Source organism: Leucoraja erinacea, chromosome 21, assembly GCF_028641065.1.
Source record: "Leucoraja erinacea ecotype New England chromosome 21, Leri_hhj_1, whole genome shotgun sequence".
Taxonomy (NCBI): Eukaryota; Metazoa; Chordata; class Chondrichthyes; order Rajiformes; family Rajidae; genus Leucoraja; species Leucoraja erinaceus.
Genome location: NC_073397.1, coordinates 35,094,403 through 35,115,391, shown reverse-complemented (window position 1 = coordinate 35,115,391; position 20,989 = coordinate 35,094,403). Strand labels below are relative to the sequence as shown.

The following is a 20,989-nucleotide window of genomic DNA, read 5'->3' as shown; positions in this document are numbered from 1 at the left end:
ACTTGTACGTCTTTGGAGTGTGGGAGGAAACCGAAGATCTTGGAGAAAACCCACGCAGGTCACGGGAAGAACGTACAAACTCCGTGCAGACGGCACCCATAGTCGGGATCGAACCTGGGTCTATGGCGCTGTAAGGCAGCAACTCTACCGCTGCGCCACCGTGCCACCTGTTTATACCGTGGCACATCTGCAGTGTCGCAAAGGAAAATAACAGCGTTAGTAAATGGAACATACTTTGAATGAGGAAAAACCATTATTGGGGGAAGCAAAGAGTCCAATGGGGACACGAGGAACTGCAGATGCTGTAATATTGAGCTGAACATAAAGTGCTGGAGTAACCCAGAGGGTCAGGCAGGATCTCTGGAGGACATGGGTAGGTTCTGAAAGAGGGTCCCGACTTGAAACGTCACCCAACCATGTCCCCCAGAGATGCTCCTTGACCTGCTGAGTTGCCCCAGCACTTTGTGCCACATTTCTAGTTCCATGGATGTAATGCAGCAAAATAATTACATTCTCACTGTTAATTGTGACAAATATTTGTCAATTGTTCGTAAGTGATATCCCATCGTGAAAAAGCTGAAGCTGGAGCCATCAATATATTGTCTGAAGGAGGGTCTCGACCCGAAACGTCACCCATTCCTTCTCTCCAGAGATGCTGCCTCAACCGCTGAGTTTCTCCAGCACTTTTGTCTACCTTCCTTTCCAAAAGAGCGCTCTTTAATTCTGAGGCTATGACTTCTGCTCCTAGACTCTCCCACCCGTGGAAACATCATTTCCGCATCCACTCTATCCAGGCCTTTCATTATTCTGTGAGTTTCAATGAGGTCCCCTCCTCAACCTTCTAAACTCCAGCGAGTACAGGCCCAGTGCTGTCAAACACTCATCAAACGCAAACCCGCAATTTTTTTCCCAGATCAGAGTTGCGATGTTAACATATATTTGAAACGCTGCCAAATGCTTAACGCACCATGACTCAGTTTGTCAGAATAATAGTTTAGGGACAACATCGAAAGCTTTAAAGCTCATCGCTAGATAAGCAGACAATTAGAAACTGCTGCAAATCTTTCTGCACATGTGGTGCCAGTTAACAAACTTTTAAAGACTTCAGGGAGATTTAAGCTGGCGATATTTCTTGCAGGACCCCTTAATATTGGACTCCAAAGTGAAAATGTTTAGGGTGGAATGTTTAGAATGCCCCTTTTTGTCGGGAAGAATTTTTCGTAAGTTCACAAGACATAGGAGCGGATTTTGGCCATTCGGCCCATCGAGTCTGCTGTGCCGTCCCATCATGGCTGATCTATTTTTCCCTCTTGTCCCCGTTCTCCAGCCTTTTCAATGTATGTCAGCGTAAAATTGAGTTGTGAGATGTGTTTGCATTGTATGCTTTTTAAAAATAGTAGCCCAGTCATAAGCTGCAAAGAGATAATCCATTACCAGCAGCTCAATATTATGTCCTGTAAGATGTGGCCTGGATATGCACAAATCATTACCTAGCCACAGATTAATAGATTGTGTGTGTCTCATTCATCTGTCTACATGAGACTGGTGTCAACATATAATGATTGGTACCATAGACGTTTAGTTTAGTTTAGAGATACAGCATGGAAACAGGCCCTTCAGCCCACCTAGTCCATGCTGGCCATCGATCATAATGGTTAATTCCAAGGTTCCGAATTACAATGTTAATTCCCGGGTTGGCGGGACTGTCATACGCTGAGAGAATGGAGCAGCTGGGCTTGTACACTCTGGAGTTTAGAAGGATGAGAGGAGATCTCATTGAAAAATATAAGATTATTAAGGGTTTGGACACACCAGACTGATTCCTGGGATGTCAGGACTGTCTTATGAAGAAAGACTGGATAGACTTGGTTTATACTCTCTAGAATTTAGAAGATTGAGAGGGGACCTTATAGAAACTTACAAAATTCTTAAGGGGTTGGACAGGCTAGATGCAGGAAGATTGTTCCCGATGTTAGGGAAGTCCAGGACAAGGGATCACAGCTTAAGGATAGCGGGATGATCAGGGAAATCACATTGAAACCGAGATGAGAAGAACTACTTTTTCACACAGAGATGTGGTGAATCTCTGGACACTCTCTGCCATCCAGAGGGTAGTTGAGGCCCAGATTGTTCATTGGCTATATTTAAGAGGGAGTTAGATGTGGCCCTTGTGGCTTAGGGGGTTTGGGGGGTATGGAGGTGAAAAGGCAGGTACGGGATACTTAGTTGGATGATCAGCTATGACCATATTGAATGGCGGTGCAGGCTCGAAGGGCCGAATGGCTACTCCTGCATTTCCCTAATTTTATTCAGAAAAAAATATGTCTAAAATCAAAATTGTGCCGAAACTCTAGATGTCTGTGCATTCAATTGTGTCATAGAGTCGTCCAGTGTGGAAACAGGCCCTTGCTGGCTGGGGCCAAGCTGATAACCCCAGTCCTTCTGCTGCTGCTTCTTATCGAGTCCACACACAAGGTTAGAACTTGTTCTGCCAGAGGTGAACACACTTCTCAGCATCTGCACACAATGGCGTCTGTCTTGTCCCTTCTTGTGCACAGTGGTGGAAAGATTGGTGGGAGCAGGGCCACAAGCTCTTTCCTTGACCCTAGTCCTTCTGCTAATTTTGACCATTTGTATTCCTTCATTATCACCTTGTCCCCAGCCAACAATGGACCATTGTGGGCTCCACCTTTCCTGTGTCATTTGATGCAGGCTCGGCTTTGTTCAATACCTTCCCATACCTCTAGATTCCCTCCCCCCCTGACTCTCAATCTGATGAAGGGTCTCGACCCAAAATGTCACCTATTCCTTTTCTCCAAAGATGCTGCCTGACCCACTTAGTTACTCCAGCTTTTTGTGTTTATCTTTGGTGTAAATAAGGTAATAAGTGATAGAAACAGAATCAGGCCACTCGGCCCATCAAGACTACTCCCCCATTCAACCGTGGCTGTTCTATCTCTCCCTCCTAACCCCATTCTCCTGCCTTCTCCCTATAACCCCTGACACCCGCACTAATCAAGAATCTATGTATCTCCGCCTTAAAAATATCCACTGACTTGGCCTCCGCTGTCTTCTGTGGCAAAGAATTCCACAGATTCCCTGGAGAAATTCCTCCTTATCTCCTTCCTAGAAGAACGCCCTTTAATTCTGAGGCTGTGACCTCTGGTCCTAGACTCTCCCACTAGTGGAAACATCCTCCCCACATCCACTCTATCCAAGCCTTTCACTATTCTGTACGTTTCAATGAGGTCCCCCCTCATTCTTCTAAACTCCAGCGAGTACAGGCCCAGTGCTCATCGTAGGTTCCTTCCTGCACATAGCAGAATGTTATTCTGGACGTGCATCAAATGTTACAAAGAACAGAAACGCTGTCATGGAGAGAATGGGAAGTATTTGGCTGGAACACCAGGTGCTATGGAGATGTGCTCTGGGCTTTGATGATGATCCAGGAAAAATGGACATTGCATGGAAGGAATTAAAAGGAAACGAGGGGTGATAAATCATCTGGAATTACCCCGGCTGGTTGAAATATTCCGATCAATTTTTCATGCCAGCAGAAGATCTTCCAAAGAAGCTAAAACAAATGATCAAGTATTTAAGAAAGAACTTGGTGGAGCAGCATCTCATATTTCGCTTGGGTAGTTTGCACCCCAGCAGTATGAACATTGACTTCACCAATTTCAGGTAGTCCCTGCTTTCTCCCTCATTCCCCTCCCCTTCCCAGCTCTCCCACAGCCCACTGTCTCCACTTCTTCTTTTCTTCTTCCTGCCCCCACCCCCCCACCCCACATCAGTCTGGAGAAGAGTTTCAACCCGAAAAATCACATATTCCTTCGCTCCATAGATGCTGCCTCACCCGCTGAGTTTCCCCAGCATTTCTGTCTACCTTCGATTTTTCCAGCATCTGCAGTTCCTTCTTAAACAAAACAAATGATCGAGTAAGTTGCCAATTCATCTTCAATGGGTGGCGCAGTGGTAGAGTTGCCGCCCCACAGCGCCAGAGACCCGGGTTCGATCCTGACCACGGGTGCTTGCCTGTGCAAGTCTGTACCTTCTTCCCTTGACCTGCGTGGGTTTTCCCCTGAGATCATAGAAACATAGAAATTAGGTGCAGGAGTAGGCCATTCCGCCCTTCGAGCCTGCACCGCCATTCAATATGATCATGGCTGATCATCCAACTCAGTATCCCGTACCGGCCTTCTCTCCATACCCTCTGATCCCCTTGGCCACAAGGGCCACATCTAACTCCCTCTTAAATATAGCCAATGAACTGTGGCCTCGACTACCCTCTGTGGCAGAGAGTTCCAGAGATTCACCAGATCTTTGGCTTCCTTCCACACAGTTTTGGAGGTTAATTGACTTGGTAAAGAACTTGGAGCGTACAAAGAAAATTGTTCGCCGTGGACCCGGTGGGCTGAAGGGCCAGTTAACGCACTGTGTCTCTAAATTAAACTAAGCTGAAAAGCATTAATGAAACATTCTTGGTGCCTGATAATATTCGACGCTGCATTATGTCTGGCAGGCATGTTTACTTGCACTGCTGACAGGAAATGTTCCATTTTCCACAATGTTGTCTTAATCCTCACTGAAAGATCTGTCAAAGACGACCAGTTAAACTCCCAAACTTTCCAAAACTTCAACGAGTGTGGCTCTGCTGAGCTGCGGAAGAGAGCCACCGGCCCAGGCACTGGTCTCTTCTCACAGTCGGTCCGTGGAACAGCTTCTGACATCTGAATGGCCAACGAGGCCATATTACTGTAGGAAAATACTCCAACAGTGGCTCTGCATCCAGAGTTGCAGTAACCTGCCCTTCAGATGAACATCAGCTTATAAACAGGCATGTTGTCAGCTGAAGAATCACACTGCAGGGAAACAGGCCCTTCCGCCCAGCTTGTCCATGCCAACTGAGATGCCCCATCTGAGCAGGTCCCACCTGCCCACGTTTGGCCCATATCCCTCTCAACATGTCCTGTCTATTTCTCTTTACTGCCTTGCACTCAACATTATTCCTGTGCTCTGTAATGGCTCGATTGTAATCATATCTGGCTATTGAGGGAGTGCAGCGTAGGTTCACCAGGTTAATTCCCGGGATGGCGGGACTGTCATATGTTGATAGAATTGGGCGGCTGGGCTTGTATACCATATGGAATTTATAAGGATGAGGCCATCTCGGGGGGGGAACAATTTTTTTTTTCCCCTTAGTCCCCACCTGCCTGCACTCATACCATAACCCCCAAATCCATATGCCTATCCAATTTATTTTTAAATGATACCAATGGCCTCCACCACTTCCACTGGAAGCTTTGGACACGCTAGAAGGCACTTCTGAAACTTGTTCTCTGGAATTTAGAAGGTGAGGGGGGGATCTTATTGAAACATGTAAAATTATTAAGGGTTTGGACATGCTAGAGGCAGGAAACATGTTCCCGGTGTTGGGGGATGTCCAGAACCAGGGGCCACAGTTTAAGAATAAGGAGTAAACCATTTAGAACGGAGATGAGGAAACACTTTTTCACACATAGAGTTGTGAGTCTGTGGAATTCTCCGTCTCAGAGGGCGGTGGAGGCGGGTTCTCTGGATGCTTTCAAGAGAGAACTGGATAGGGCTCTTAAGGATAGTGGAGTCAGGGGATATTGTTGTATTGTATATCTTTATTGTCATTTCCTGAGTATTCACATACCCAGAGGAAACAAAAAAACGTTGCTCAACCAGTGTCCATTCAGTGTGCATTAAAAATAAATAGAAATAAAAATACATATATCATGAACAAATTAACACTCTACTAAACATCAACAGGCGTTCCAATCGGCAGCGGCACGACAGATATGGGGAGGGGGCAGGAACGGGGTACTGATTGGGGATGATCAGCCATGAATCGCATTGAATGGCGGTGCTGGCTCGAAGGGCCGAATGGCCTACTCCTGCACCTATTGTCTATTGTATGTTGGTTGGCAGCCGAGAAAGAGAGTTCCTTCTGTAAGTCTATGGACTGGATCCTGATGTTAATGAGGTCTGACTGCTGATGGTACCTGGGGGTCTGGGCAGGGGAGTAACACTGTCCTCAAGGGGACCACAATGGCTGGGTTTCATTGTTCTTGTAGACTTGGCCTTAGGCTTTCTTTCACTGTGTCCCCCTCTGTCTCCCCTCCCCCCTTCTTCCCCCATCTACAATTCCCACAAGAAGCCCGTTGGACCTACCTACTTTCTGCTGTTCATTGTACCCAGTGTGTTCCTGGCAGTCGACTCAGTCACCATCTGCTTCCAGTTGACTCTCAGCCACAAAGTCGACACATAACGTGTCAACGCTTTTCCGCCGCCCTAGTTGGACGAACCCGCCTGCTCGGACGACCAACTCCAGAGTCTTTAAGGTAGGCAAAAATGCTGGAGAAACTCAGCGGGTGAGGCAGCATCTATGGAGCGAAGGAATGGGTGACGCTTCGGGAACCTACGCTGCACTCCCACAATAGCAATAATGTCCTTCCTCAAATTAGGAGACCAAACTTGGACACAATCACCAGGGTCCAGTACTACTGCAGTAGTAGCACTTCAACTCCTCGTCCCATTCCCCGTCCGACCCCTCTGTCCTGGGTCTCCTCCATGGCCAGAGTGAGCAACACCGGAAATTGGAGGAACAGCACCTCATATTCCGCTTGGGGAGCCTGCATCCGGCGGGCATGAACATTGAATTCTCCCAATTTTGTTAGCCCTTGCTGTCTCCTCCCCTTCCTTAGCCCTCAAGCTGTCTCAGATTCAGATTCAATTTTAATTGTCTCCTCAGAGACAACGAAATGCTCCTCCCATCCCTCAGCCCTTGGGCTCCTCCTCCTCCTCCTCCTGTTTCCTTCACTCTCCCCGCCACCCCCCATCAGTCTGAAGAAGGGTTTCGGCCCGAAACGTTGCCTATTTCCTTCGCTCCATAGATGCTGCTGCACCCGCTGAGTTTCTCCAGCATTTTTGTGTACCTACTGCAGTAGGACCTCCTTGCTCTTAAACTCAAATTGTCTTGCAATGAAGGCCAACATGCCATTTGCTTTCTTCACTGCCTGCTGTACCTGCATGCTTACTTTCAGTGACTGATGTACAAGCACACCCAGGTCTCGTTGCACCTCGTCTTTTCCTAATCTGACACCATTCAGATAATATTCTGCCTTCCTGTTCTTGCCGGCAACAGAAGAATGAAATCCTTGGAAACAAGGAAGTGCATGGGGCTTGTTTACATAACATGACCACAAAGTGCTTGGGGTTCCACAGTAGCGCAGCGGTAGAGTTGCTGCCTCACAGCGCCAGAGTCCTGGGTTCGATCCTTACTACGGGTGCTGTCTGTATGGAGTTTGCATGTTCTCCCTGTGCCCTGTGTGGGTTTTCTCCGGGAGCTCCGGTTTCCACCCAGACTCCAAAGACATGCAGGTTTGTAGGTTAATTGACTGGTTAAAAATTGCAAATAATCCCTGGTATGAGTCGGACACTGCTAGTGAGCAGTGGACTCGGTGGAGAGAAGGGCATGTTTCTGCTCTGTATCTCCAAACTAAACTAAGTATGCATGTAGTGTGAGTAATTAGGAATGGGAACAAAACATCGCTGCTTGTTGCTAAGGGAACAGAATGCAAGAATAGTGAGGATTAGGGTCGCCAACTTACTCACTCCCAAATAAGGGACAAAAGGTCAAAATATGGGACGTATTCCCGACGGCAATTCGTTGTCCTACTCTGCCGTGGCTGGGTGTATGATGAGTTGGCCCCGGGTGCTGGACTGCACACAAAGCCCAGCCGGGGGGCCAGCTGCGGAGTTTTGGCCCGGGTGGTGGTGTCGGCGGTAAGCGAAGGTCCGAGGGCCGGACGGCTGATCGTGCTTCCGACCAACAGTCCCACGGGCGAGGTGCTGCTGCTGCACTCCATGGGATGCACTACGTCGGGACGGGTGAGGCGGGGCTGGACGCGGTGCTCTGATCCGACAGTCCCCTCGACCCGAGTAGCAGCAGTCAAATACGGGACAAGGGTAGTCCCGTATGGGGCAAACCAATTTAGCCCAATATACGGGATGTCCTGGCTAACACTGCACAGTTGGCAACCCTAATGAGGATATGCATCAGGAACATACTGCATTGGTGAGACCACATCTGCAATAGACTGTGCTGTTATTTAGTGCACTGGAAGCTGTTTAATAGAATACTTGCAATGGGTGGGTTGTTTTATGAGGCAAGGTTTGGCAGCCTAGGCTAGGCTTGTACGCATTGAAATCCAGAAGAATGAGAGCAAACTAAACTGAAACTTATAAAACCCTAAGAGGTTTTGTCAATGTGGACAAGAGAATATTCCCTCCTGTGGGAAAATACGGGCGGCACGGTGGCGCAGCGGTAGAGTTGCTGCCTCACAGCGCCAGAGACCCGGGTTCGATCCTGACTACGGGTGCCGTCTGTACAGAGTTTGTACGTTCTCCCCGTGACCTGCGTGGGTTTTCTCCGGGTGCTCCGGTTTCCTCCCACACTCCAAAGATGTACAGGTTTGTCTGTGAATTGGCTTCTGTAAAATCGAAGGTAGACAAAAATGCTGGAGAAACTCAGCGGGTGAGGCAGCATCTATGGAGTGACGTTTTGGGTCGAGACCTATTCCTTCTCTCCATAGAGTAAAAAACTTTTTCACACAGATGTGAATCTGTGGAATTCTCTGCCTCGGAAGGCAGTGGAGGCCGATTCACTGGATGCTTTCAAGAGGGAGTTAGATAGAGCTCTTTGGGCTAGCGGAATAAAGGGGTATGGGGAGGAGGCAGGAACGGGGTACTGATTGTGGATGATCAGCCATGATCACTGTGAATGGCGGTGCTGGCTCGAAGGGCCGAATGGCCTACTCCTGCACCGATTTTCTCTGCATCTATGTAAAGGCCAGAGATAAAAGCAGAAGGTGCGAGACAGACTTGGAAGAGTTGAAAATTGTGAAGCTGGAGGATGGGAATGTATGCGGAGGGGGAGGGGAGATATCGGAGCGGGTGGGGGGGGGGGGGGGAAGAGAGAGAAGGATATTTTGTTATGATTATGAATATATTTTAATATTTGTTATTTCAATTGGAAAAGATTGTGTTAGCAATGAAAACCCAAGTACAGGAGGGGATAAATGGAATGAACTTTAGTAAGTTCAGACTTTGCACATGGATGTGCTTTCTTTATGAGTTTATGTTTATGTGATAAGTTTATTTGCCAAGTATTCACATACAAGGAATTTGCCTTGGTGCTCCGCCCGCAAGTGACAACATGGCTTACAGTGATGAGTTAGGAATGACACATAAAACATTAATAATAAAACGTTATTGATTGAACATGTGAATTAAATAAAATACCAAATGGTTGTGCTATATGTCGAGGCTAAAAACTGATTTGTTACCCGACGAAGGTTTATATTTAGACTGAAAAGGGCAAATTTTTCCGAATGTTAGTAACAGCCGCCCGACTGAACGGAAAAGAAACTAAACGGAATATTCAGGCCTCGACCATGTTCCCCGTGTAAGCCAAGATACCAGCTGGACGAGAAGAATAACATTCTGTGATTTCTTGCGCTTGTGTGACTCTCCAGGGATGAGTAAAATATTGCAACAGGGAAAAGTATCGGTGAAATGTGATACTTGTGAAAGAGTATCTCAACCTAATAAAACCATCCGCCAGGGATGGAGTAAGGACTTTCTCTGGTGCAGTTTATGGAGTTTAATAAGAGCCAGATGCCTCTCCTGTGGGCTTGGGGAGTTTAAACATCGACAAGCGTCTTCCTATCAGCCTGTACATCAACTTCAATCCTCGCCTACATCTGCCAAGAAAGACCCGGTGGGCTGCGGCATGTGTGGGGGGGGAGGGGAGGTCGGAGCCACCGAGACCAGCCTTGAAAACCAGAGGAGGGGGGTCGCTGGTGATGACGGGCGTGAGGAGTGGGCCGGTGGGAGAGGGAGAGGGGTGTTGTCTCCAATGCCTGCAAGATCAGCTGCAGGAAGTGTTTCCCCCGGGGACATAGAGGGGGGCGAGCTGGTCAATAGACAATAGGTGCAGGAGTAGGCCATTCGGCATTTCGAGCCAGCACCGCCATTTAATGTGATCATTGCTGATCATCCCCAATCATTCCTGCCTTCTCCCCATATCCGCTGACTCCGCTATCTTCCAGAACCCCAAATTCCACAAATTCACAACTCTCTTGGGGAAAGGTTTTTTTTTAAAATCTCATCTCAGTTTTAAATGGCCCCCCCTTTATTCTTAGACTGTGTGGCCCCTGGTTCTGGACTCGCCCAACACTGGGAACATTTTCCCTGCATCGAGCTTGTCCAGTCCTTTTATAATTTAATACGTTTCCATAAGTAAGAACATTTAAAATTGGAGGAACAGCATTTCCTTTTCTCCGGAGATGCTGCCTGTCCCGCTGAGCTGCTCCAGTATTTTGGGTCTGTCTTCAGTACGCATACTGTTGGGTTGAAGGCCATGAGTCATTGCAAGGGTCAGTCAACGGTCAATGGCATTGATGGTTCTGCAGTTACATTGAGGCCAAATAGGTTAAGGATGAGCGATCTGCAACCCCAAAGAAAGTCAGTGAAGCTGATGAGGATTTGTGACAATCCGTAATTCATGGGTAAATGTTCCTCACAATCGCCTCTTGTTCCAGACTTGTTCCATTAGCTGGACGCAAATTCCCCAGCTGTCATAATGGGACTCGGGCGAATATTTGTGGATCACTAGTTCACGCCTTTGGATACGAGTCATTCAGCATAAACACTGTGATCCTTTAACAGAGAGAGCGAGAGAGAGGTTTCAAGAGAGAGTTAGATTTAGCTCTTCGGGCTAACGGAATCAAGGGATATGGGGGAGGAAAGCAGGAACGGGGTACTGATTTTGGATGATCAGCCGTGATCATTTTAAATGGTGGTGCTAGCTCGAAGAGGCCGAATGGCCTATTGCTGCACCTATTTTCTATGTTTCTATGATTCTAATATCACGTGCAAAAAGAGCCTCTATCATTTCATCGAGATGTGTTTAATCAGACTGCCCCTATGGACAATGGGAAGTATCAAAAGCCTTGGTTCTGGAAAATGTATTAATTACTCATTGTGTTTGCCAGTAACAAAATGTATGTTTTTTTGCCCAGCGGGTCCATGCTAATAGACAATAGACAATAGGTGCAGGAGTAGGCCATTTTGCTTTTCGAGCCAGCACCGCCATTCTATGTGATCATGGCTGATCATCCACAATCAGTACCCCGTCCCTGCCTTCTCCCCATATCCCCTGACTCCGCTATTTTTAAGAGCCCTATCTAGCTCTCTCTTGAAAGCATCCTGAGAACCGGCCTCCACCGCCCTCTGAGGCAGAGAATTCCACAGCCTCACCACTCTCTGTGAGAAAAAGTGTTTCCTCGTCTCCGTTCTAAATGGCTTACCCCTTGTTCTTAAACTGTGGCCCCTGGTTCTGGACTCCCCCAACATCGGGAACATGTTTCCTGTCTCTAGCGTGGCCAAACCCTTAATAATCTTATATGTTTCAATAAGATACCCTCTCATCCTTCCAAACTCCAGAGTGTACAAGCCCAGCCGCTCCATTCCCTCAGCATATGACAGTCCCGCCATCCCGGGAATTAACCTTAACCATTGCCAACGATCGATCCCTGTTTACACCAGGTCTATGTTGGTCCACGTTCTCATCCACGCCCGACACACTAGGAAGTTGTTCCTCCCCACACACCCCAAAGACACCTGGGTCTGTTAGTTAATTGGCCCTCTGTAAAACGCTCCAAGTGGATGAGAAACTGGGACAACTATCGTGGACCGGAATTGACAACTTTATTGTCATAATATGTGACAAGGCACGGTGAGATTCTTTGTTTGCATACCCGATGTATACAAATAGTGGCCACCTAGAGGGCGGACAAAGTTACAAAGCACGCCCGCTCCCCCTCTTTGTGCTTCACCCCCCCCATGCCAGGTCCTCCATTGTCCATTGAACCTCTTCCCCCATCCCTCATGGCGGTCCTCCACGCTCTCGTCGGCCACGGGTCGACCTGCGAGGCATCACCGCCACGAGGCTTCACCACCGCCTAGGCCCCATCGCCACCGCCGTCACCACCGCCTAGGCTTCACCACCACCTAGGCCCCATCGCCATCGCCGCGAGGCTTCACCACCGCCTAGGCCCCATCTGCACGAGACTGTGACGACTGTTTGGTCGTGCCCCAGCTCTAGACGCCCCAAAGAGGCTTCACCACCACCTAGGCCCCATCTTCTGTGATCTGTACGCTCGGAGTAGACGCCCAACATGTCGGACCTTGTTCTGGTCGCCGCTGGATATTCAACATGATGAAAATTTTCGCCGACCTTCTGCGTCTATGACGGGTGCCGGCAGTCACCGAAAAAATCGCGTAAGTGGGACAGGCCCATTAGATGTGCACCAGTCTGCCATCTCACATTTCGTATGGTTATATATATATCTATATATTTTTTTTTCTTTGCAGAGACCTGCGGTTCAATCGCATTAAGGAGATCCGTCCAGCGGCCTTTAAGAGACTGAGGAATCTGAACACGTTGTGAGTACAATGCCGGCTCCGCTTCTTAGGATCACGTTATTCTTTCCGAGTCGAACTGCGTTAGTTACGTGAAACACGAGCATTCAAGAGTCAAGAGTGTTTTATTGTCATGTGTCCCAGATAGAACAACGATATTCTTACACGCTGCAGCACAACACAGAATATGGAAAAATAGTACTCTGTAAACAATATGGTAAACGAGTTTTAAAAAGATCAGTCTGAAGAAGTGACGAGACCCGAAACGTTGCCTATTTCCTTCGCTCCATAGAGGCTGCCTCACCCAATGAGTTTCTCCAGTATTTTTGTCTACCTTCTATTTTTTTCCGGCATCTGCAGTTCTTTCTTAGGCAAAGTTGACAGGAGTTATGCAGGACAAGATTTTTACACAGAGAATGGTGGGAGCATGGAACTCACTGCCAGTGGTGGTGGAGGCAGATATGATAGTCTGGTTTAAGGAGCTTTGAGATAGGCAGGGAATGGAGGGATTATGGATCATGTGCTCGAGATTCCCCCCACTTCCCAAACACATGCGGGTTTGTAGATTAATTGGCATCTATAAAACTCGCAATAACATGGAACTGCAGATGCTGGTCTATACCAAAGATAGACACAAAAGGCTGGAGTAACTCAGCGGGTCATGCAGTGTCCCTGTAGAACGTGGATAGACAACCCTAAGAATAATGATGAGGGGATAAGTGGACAAGCTTTTCCATTTAGAATGGAGATTCGAGAAGACACTTCTTCACACCGAGGGTTGGGAGTCTGTGGAGATTCTTTGCCTCCCAGAGGAAGTGGTGGAGGCGGGTTCATTGGTATCCGGATACTTTCAAGAGGGAGCTCGATAGGGCTCTTAAAGATAGCGAGATGGGTTTCCGGGGATATAGGGGTAAGCCATTTAGAATGGAGACGAGGAAACACTTCTTCACACCGAGGGTTGTAAGTCTGTGGAATTCTCTGCCTCAGAGGGCGGTGGAGGCCGGTTCTTCGGATACTTTCAAGAGAGAGCTTGATAGGGCTCTTAAAGATAGCGGAGTCAGGGGATATGGGAAGAAGGCAGGAACGGGGTACTGATTGGGGATGATCAGCCATGATCACACTGAATGGCGGAGCTGGCTCGAAGGGCCGAATGGCCTACTCCTGCACCTATTATCTATTGTATGCCTCTAGTATGTAAGTTGTGGATGAGAAAGAGGGATAACATAACACTATGTGTGATCGGTGTGGGCCGAAGGGCCTGTTTCCATGCTGTACCTTTCAATTGATCGATCAAGTACAGTATTTCTGAACCACTCAAACAGATTTTTCTTCCCCAAATCACCAGGCCACGTTGTGTAGTTTTTGTTACTGTTCAGAAACAGTGAAAGTGATTAAATCTTGTTTGTTAAAAATAAAGCAGGAAATGGAGATTTTTTTTGTTTATAAATCATAAGTTTGCGAGGTTCATTGCTGAAGTGATCTCCAGCCAGGCAGAAAGGGGTCTTTGTTTACTGTCAGCCAAGTTGCCTGCTTGCCAAACCGTAAAACTTTTGTGAACAGAAAGAATATTCCCTTAAACAATAACATGCTTAGTTCAGGGTTTAGCGCAAGAGATTTGACGTGGAAACCAGGCCCTTCAGCCCATCGAGACCACTGCCGACCAGCGATCGCCCTGTGCACAAACACTATCCTACACAATTCTACTCCGCTACAAACCGGCACGCCTTTGAAGTGTGGGAGGAAACCGGAGCGCCCGGAGGAACCCACGTAGTCACAGGGAGAACGTGCTATCTCCGTGCAGACTGCGCCCGTAGTCGGGATCGAACCCGTGTCTCTGGCGCCGTGAGGCAACAACTCTACCGATGTACTACAATATATTTAGATGATAGAAACTGCTTGGGACTTTGTCCATTTTAGAAGTTATTGTAGAAGGTAGACAAAAATCCTGGAGAAACTCAACGGGTGAGGCAGCATCTATGGAGCGAAGGAATAGGTGACGTTTCGGGTCGAGACCCTTCTTCAGACTGATGTGGGGGTGGGCGGGAAGCAGAAAGGAAAGGAAGAGGCAGAGGCTGTGGGAGAGCTTGGAAGGGGAGGGGAAGGAGGGAGAAAGCAGGGACTACCGGAAATTGGAGAAGTCAATGTTCATACCGCTGGGGTGTAAACTACCCAAGCGAAATATGAGGTGCTGCTCCTCCAATTTGCTGGTGGGACTCACTCTGACCATGGAGGAGGCCCAGGACAGAAAGGTCGAATATGGAATGAGAGGGGGAGTTGAAGTGCTGGGCCACGGGGAGATCAGGTTGGTTATTGCGAACTGAGTGGAGGTGTTGGGCGAAGATACCTGTTTACACCGATGGTAGACACAAACTGCTGGAGTAACAGCGGGACAGGCAGCATCTCTGTAAGAAGGAATGGATGACGTTTCGGGTCTAGACCCTTCTTCAGACGCTCTCGTTGGAGAGAGGAGGAGACTATGCATACAGTTCCTTGAGGAGATTTTGCAGTGGAGCAGACGAGATGTGTAGGAAGGAACAGCAGTTGCTGGTTTACACCAAAGATAGACACAAAATACTGGAGTAACTCAGCGGGACAGGCAGCACCTCTGGAGAGAAGAACTGGGTGAGTTTTGGGTCGAGACCCTTCTTCGGAAGAAGGGTCCCGGCCCATTCCTTCCCTCCACAGACGCTGCTTGTCCCGCTGAGTTACTCCAGCAGTTTGTGTCTATCTCAGGGAGGGGCTGGTGCTGGACGCCACACACTGAAGCAGTTGACTCAGGATAATGGGAGTTGGCACCGAGGGCTGGCTTTGGTAAGAGCTACAATGAGTAAGCAGTCTTCTGTGTTTCAATGCGTTGGCACTGTGCAGTGTTTATCAGTGGGGGATATGTACAAACTTATATCATGGGGACAGGCGGGCGGGTGGCCAGCGACAGAATATGAAGTACCCGCTAATAGACAGCAGAGCAGATTATCGTTCTGAATAAACTGTGTGTGGGGGTAATGAAGTCTCTCCCCTCCTCAAGAAACAATCACATTTGATCTTCACTTATTTTCCAACAAAAGACATCCAGCGGGAAATAACTCTAGCTTTAACGCACAACAATAGCCTGTATGCTTCTTTCACTTGAAAGGAATAATCCCCCAGTCTGTTTGCTGTTAGTAACACAATTAGTTGCTGGCACGAGGAACTGCAGACCCTGGTCTACACGAAAAGACACAAAATGCTGGAGTAACTCAACGGGTCAGGCAGCATCTCTGGAGGACATGGATAGGTGGTGTTTCACATAGACAATTGGTGCAGGAGTAGGCCATTCGGCCCATCATGCCAGCGCCGCCATTCAATGTGATCATGGCTGATCATCCCCAATCAGTACCCCGTTCCTGCCTTCTCCCCATATTCCCTGACTCCGCTATTTTTAAGAGCCCTATCTAGCTCTCTCATGAAAGTATCCAGAGAACCGGCCTCCACCGCCCTCTGAGTAGTAAATAGGGTGATCCGCAGTGACTAGCGATCCCCGCACATTAACACTACCCTAACACATACTAGGGACAATTTTACATTTACACCAAGCCAATTAACCTACAAACTTGTACGTCTTTGGAGCGTGGAAGGAATCCAAAGATCTCGGAGAAAACACACGCAGATCACGGGGAGAAGGTACAAACTTCGTACAGACAAGCACCCGTGGTCAGGATTGAACCCTGGTCTCTGGCGCCGTGAGGCAGCAACTCTACCACTGCGCCATCATGCCGTTTGAATTCTGAGTCAATGCTGATCCGAGAACTCTGGCACGAAGTGAGTTAAGTTGGTTGGATATTTTTTTTGGTTTCCCTCGGGCGAGAGGGTTCTGGATTTTGGGTTTAACGCCAGGAGGTGAAGCAGGAGTAATCGGCGCGGTGCTGAGCAGGCGCTGAAATGTTAACAGTGCAACTGGTGGGTGACCACGCAGCAAAGGTCCTTGGCAGGCCGGGGAAATGTTGCAGAAACATATGGTCAAACAAACCTGGCAAACCGCAGCGAGCTGTCAGTCAATCCAAGGAAATGGCGTCATCACTTTGCAAAACGGCAAAAAAAGAAAAAACATTGAATAAGCATTACGCAATTTTTTTTGTTTATTTTACTCCCTTTCAGTTGCATTTAAAAAAAGAGCCAATCTGAGTTTAAATTTTTTAATGTAGAGGCAAAGAACTGCAGATGCTGGTTTACCAAAAAAAAAAGACACAGAGCGCTGGAGTAACTCAGCGGGTCAGGCAGCATCTGTGGAGAAAAGGGATAGGCAGCATTTTGGGACAAAGTCTAGTAAGTGATAGGTGGGTACAGATGAGAGAGGATTTTGTTTGGCAAGAGATGGGTGGTTTTCACATTATGGTCTTTTTTCTCCTTGTCTCGTTGTCTCACGCTATTTGTCTTTTCACCTCTGGCTTTTGTCCACCCATCTCACAATTAACCCCCCCCCCCCCCCCCTCTCCCCCCCAACTCCCCCCTCACTTGTATCTGCCTTTTACTTAAAAAAAAAAAAAAAACCCACCAACTTCTGCAGTAGGAATTGCAGATACAGCTTCATAAAATCGACAAAGTGTTGGAATAACTCAGTAGGTCAAGCAGCATCTCTGAAGAACATGGGTTAGTCCAGCACTTTGTGTCAGTTTTGGTGTCTGCCCATGTTCTCCAGAGATGCTGCCTGACCTGCTGCAGTCACTCCAGCACTTTCTGGGGTTTTTTTTTGTGAACCTGCATCTGCAGTTCACAAGTTATAAGAGTAGAATTAGGCCATTCGGCCCATCGAGTCTGCTCCGCCATTCAATCATGGCTGATCTCTGCCTCCTAATCCCATTTTCCTGCCATCTCCCCATAGCATGTATGTATATATTTATACAATGGTACATGGACACACTGATCTGTTCTGTATTCATGCCTTCTATATTCTGTTGTGCTGAAGCAAAGCAAGAATTTCATTGTCCTATCTGTGACACGACAATAAATTCTCTTGAATCTTGAACCCTTGACACCCGTTCTAATCACCAATTTGTCTATCTCTGCCTTAAACGTAGCCACTGACTTGTGTCGAATGAGGCACTTGCCAGGATTTGTCCCCCTCCTTCACCTCGCTTCCAGCTTTCCCCTCCTCTACTCAGTCTGAAGAAAGGTCCCGACCCGAAACCTCACCTATCCATGCTCCCCTAGAGATGCTGCCTGACCCGCTGAGTTACAGGCATATTTTAAAAGCCTGTCTAGAATATATTTGTCCAGAACTGTTCTTGATTGTGCAAGATGATGATGGGAGGGGGAGGAGAGGGGGAGGGGGAGGGGAAGGAGAAATACGGGTTGGGGAAATGGTAATTCTCTCGACTTTAAATCAAAACTAATTCCCCTTTATGGCCATTCTTTAGGGAGCAGATTAAACAGAGTGTGTTCTTTGTATTCTGGTGAAAAGTTGGCAATTATAAATTTCCCATGAAATAACTGGCATGCAAAAGCAAATTCGACTTGGTCGGTTGCCAGGGCAAAGTGTGATTTGTGGATATGTTAAAATGTCACTAGAGGTGGGGTAAATAGCCAAATGCTTTCTTTTTACTTTAACACTTTAGCAGAAGAGTTAATTGTTTTTTTTTAAATTATTATTTTGTATTAAATAAATCGACACAAAAATGAAAAAAGGCATGTTAGTAAGAAACGCTCAAATCATACACAAAAGAAAAAGACTAAAATATACAGAAACGTAAAATAAATAGGAATAATAAAAAAGAAATTTAAAAGAAATTATTTAAAAAAAAGATTTACCTGATAGCATCCATCAAAAAAAAAAAAATTCATGTTTTTTTTTGTGTCGATCCAACATTTTAAAAAGTTGTATAAATATCACTCTGTTCCGACAGCAGTGGCCCAGCATGGACACTGTCAATGGAAGGCTTGTTTTGCTTCAAACTACATGCAGCGTTTAGGATGTTATTACATTATTTGCCGCTGAAAGCTTTGGGTTTGTCATCGCTTGGGTTCCCGATGCTGAAACGTCTCAGTTTAATGGTATTGGGTTTCAGATGTTTAATGGGCCCTGGAAGAAGAAAAAAACAACTTGCCTCGCAGCACCAGAGACCCAGGTTGGGTCCAGGCCACGGGCGCTGTCGGTGTGGAGTTCGCCCTTGCGCCGCTCGTAAAATGCCACTGTAGAATCGCGCCCCATTGTTTGGAGCGCGTTCTCCCCGTGACCTGCGTGGGTTTCCTCCGGGTGCTCTGGATCACCTCCCACATCCCATAAGACGTGCTTAAGAAAGAACTGCAGATGCTGGGAAAATCGAAGGTAGACAAAAATGCTGGAGAAACTCAGCGGGTGAGGCAGCATCTATGGAGCGAAGGAATAGGTGACGGAACGTCACCTATTCCTTCGCTCCATAGATGCTGCCTCACCCGCTGAGTTCCTCCAGCATTTTTGTCTACCTCCCTAAAACGGGTGGGTTGTAGGTTTATGGCCCTCTGTGAATTACCCTTGGTGTGTCGGGAGTGGATGAGAAGCTGGGATAACACAGAACTGGTGTGAGCGGATGATCGCTGGGCAACAGGGACTCGGTGGGCCGAAGGGCCTGTTTCCATGCTGTATCTCTCAATCAACCAATCAATCAATAACATTATTTTTGCAGTGTATAATAGTAATTATTTAAAACAACCTTCAAGATGAAATGACTGATAGTTTTCCCATGTGAAGTTCAATTGTGGAGAAAGCTTGAGATATGTGTTCTGATTTATTAACTAAAGACACCAGCCCTTTCATTACTACCAGGAGATGAGTAATTTTTCTTCTTCGTAAATTCAAAAAAAAATCTGCACAAGGTACCATTAAAATCGTAATTGAGTGTGAAATATCTTTCTCCAGAGGAAACATTCAAATGTTTCAAAACACGAAGACGTTAGATACGGCACGGTGGTGCAGCGGTAGAGTTGCTGCCTCACAGCGCCAGAGACCCAGGTTCGAACCTGACTCCGGGTGCTGCCTGCACGGAGTTTGTAAGACCCTGTGACCTCGTGGGTTTTCTCCGGGTGCTCCGGTTTCCTTGCCCATTCCAAAGACGTGCGGGTTTGTAGGTTGACAATTGGCTTCTGTAATATCGTTTCTGGTGTGTCGGATAGAATGAGTGTGTGAGTGGCCGCGCATTCGATGGGCTGAAGGGCCTGTCCCATGCTGTATCTCGAAACCAAACGGAAATTACAAACCTGTCATAGAGGGGTAAAGTTGTGCAGAACGGACACTGGCCCTTCGGCCCATCTTGACCTGTCCCGGTCCTGGTGCTTAGGACAACTACACACTCTTGACTCTTGGCATCCCAATGACTTGCTGGTTGGCAGTTGAATTGTCCAGCGAAAATGGCTCTTTGTGGGTCAAGTGGGATAATCTCTTAGGAGTTGATGGGAACATGAGAAAAATAAATAGCAGGGATTAGTGTAAATGGATGCATTAAATTTAGCACAAACTCTATGGGCCAAAGGGCCTGAATCTGTGTCATGTGATTCTCTGACATGTCGACGAACTCATCGCAAATGTATGGACACAAAAAAGAAAAAAAATTCTGATAACTAACCTTAATTTATGATTACATATTACAATAGACAATAGGAGCAGGAGTAGGCCATTCGGCCCTTCGAGCCAGCACCACCATTCAATGTGATCATGGCTGATCATCCTCAATCAATCAGTACCCCGTTCCTGCCTTCTCCCCGTATCTCCTGACTACGCTATCATATTAACTTTGCTCATCTTGACCTACCTGAGTTTAATATCCTCTGCTTGACAATTGTGTCATAATTTATAATAAAGATTTCTTTCAAATTTCAGTTCCCCTGCCAATTCCGGTAACAAAAGGCCTTTAAACTTTGTGTCGGTGAGACTTTTCGGGGTCGTTGTGATCTTACTCCATCTTTTTTTACTTGTTCCTGTTCCAAAAAGATTTATTTCATCCACTTTCCTCTTAATTAAACCTCGTCAACTTTGCCCAAACTGCTGAGCAGTAACTTTAGTCTTTGTTTTCACCTTATAGAGGTGTATAAAACCATGAGAGGAATAGATCGGGTAGATGGAGAGGGTCAGAACTGGACCTAGGATTGAGATTTTTGATTGGAGAAAGGCTAACTTTGATGAGATGCGAGATGATTTAAAAGGAGTGAACTGGGACATTTTGTTTTATGGGAAAGATGTAGAAGAGAAATGGAGGACATTTAAAGGGGAAATTTTAAGAGTACAGAACCTTTATGTTCCTGTTTGGTTGAAAGGAAACAGTAAAAATTGGAAAGAGCCCTGGTTTTCAAGGGAAATTGGACATCTTGTTCGGAAAAAGAGGGAAATCTACAATAATTATAGGCAGCATGAAGTAAATGAGGTGCTTGAGGAGTATAAGGAATGTAAAAAGAATCTTAAGAAATAAATTAGAAAAGCTAAAAGAAGATATGAGGTTGCTTTGGCAAGTAAGGTGAAAGTAAATATGGT

The 20,989-nt window shown here is 46.9% G+C and overlaps 1 protein-coding gene across 1 annotated transcript in view; it reads left to right on the top strand.

The window, feature by feature from the left end:
- Positions 1-20,989, top strand: part of LOC129707527 (peroxidasin-like) — a 96,918-nt gene that overhangs the window by 18,833 nt on the left and 57,096 nt on the right. The window contains exon 2 of the mRNA XM_055652644.1: positions 12,466-12,537. Coding sequence (XP_055508619.1) covers positions 12,466-12,537 — 72 coding nt within the window. The remainder of the gene's footprint in view (positions 1-12,465; positions 12,538-20,989) is intronic.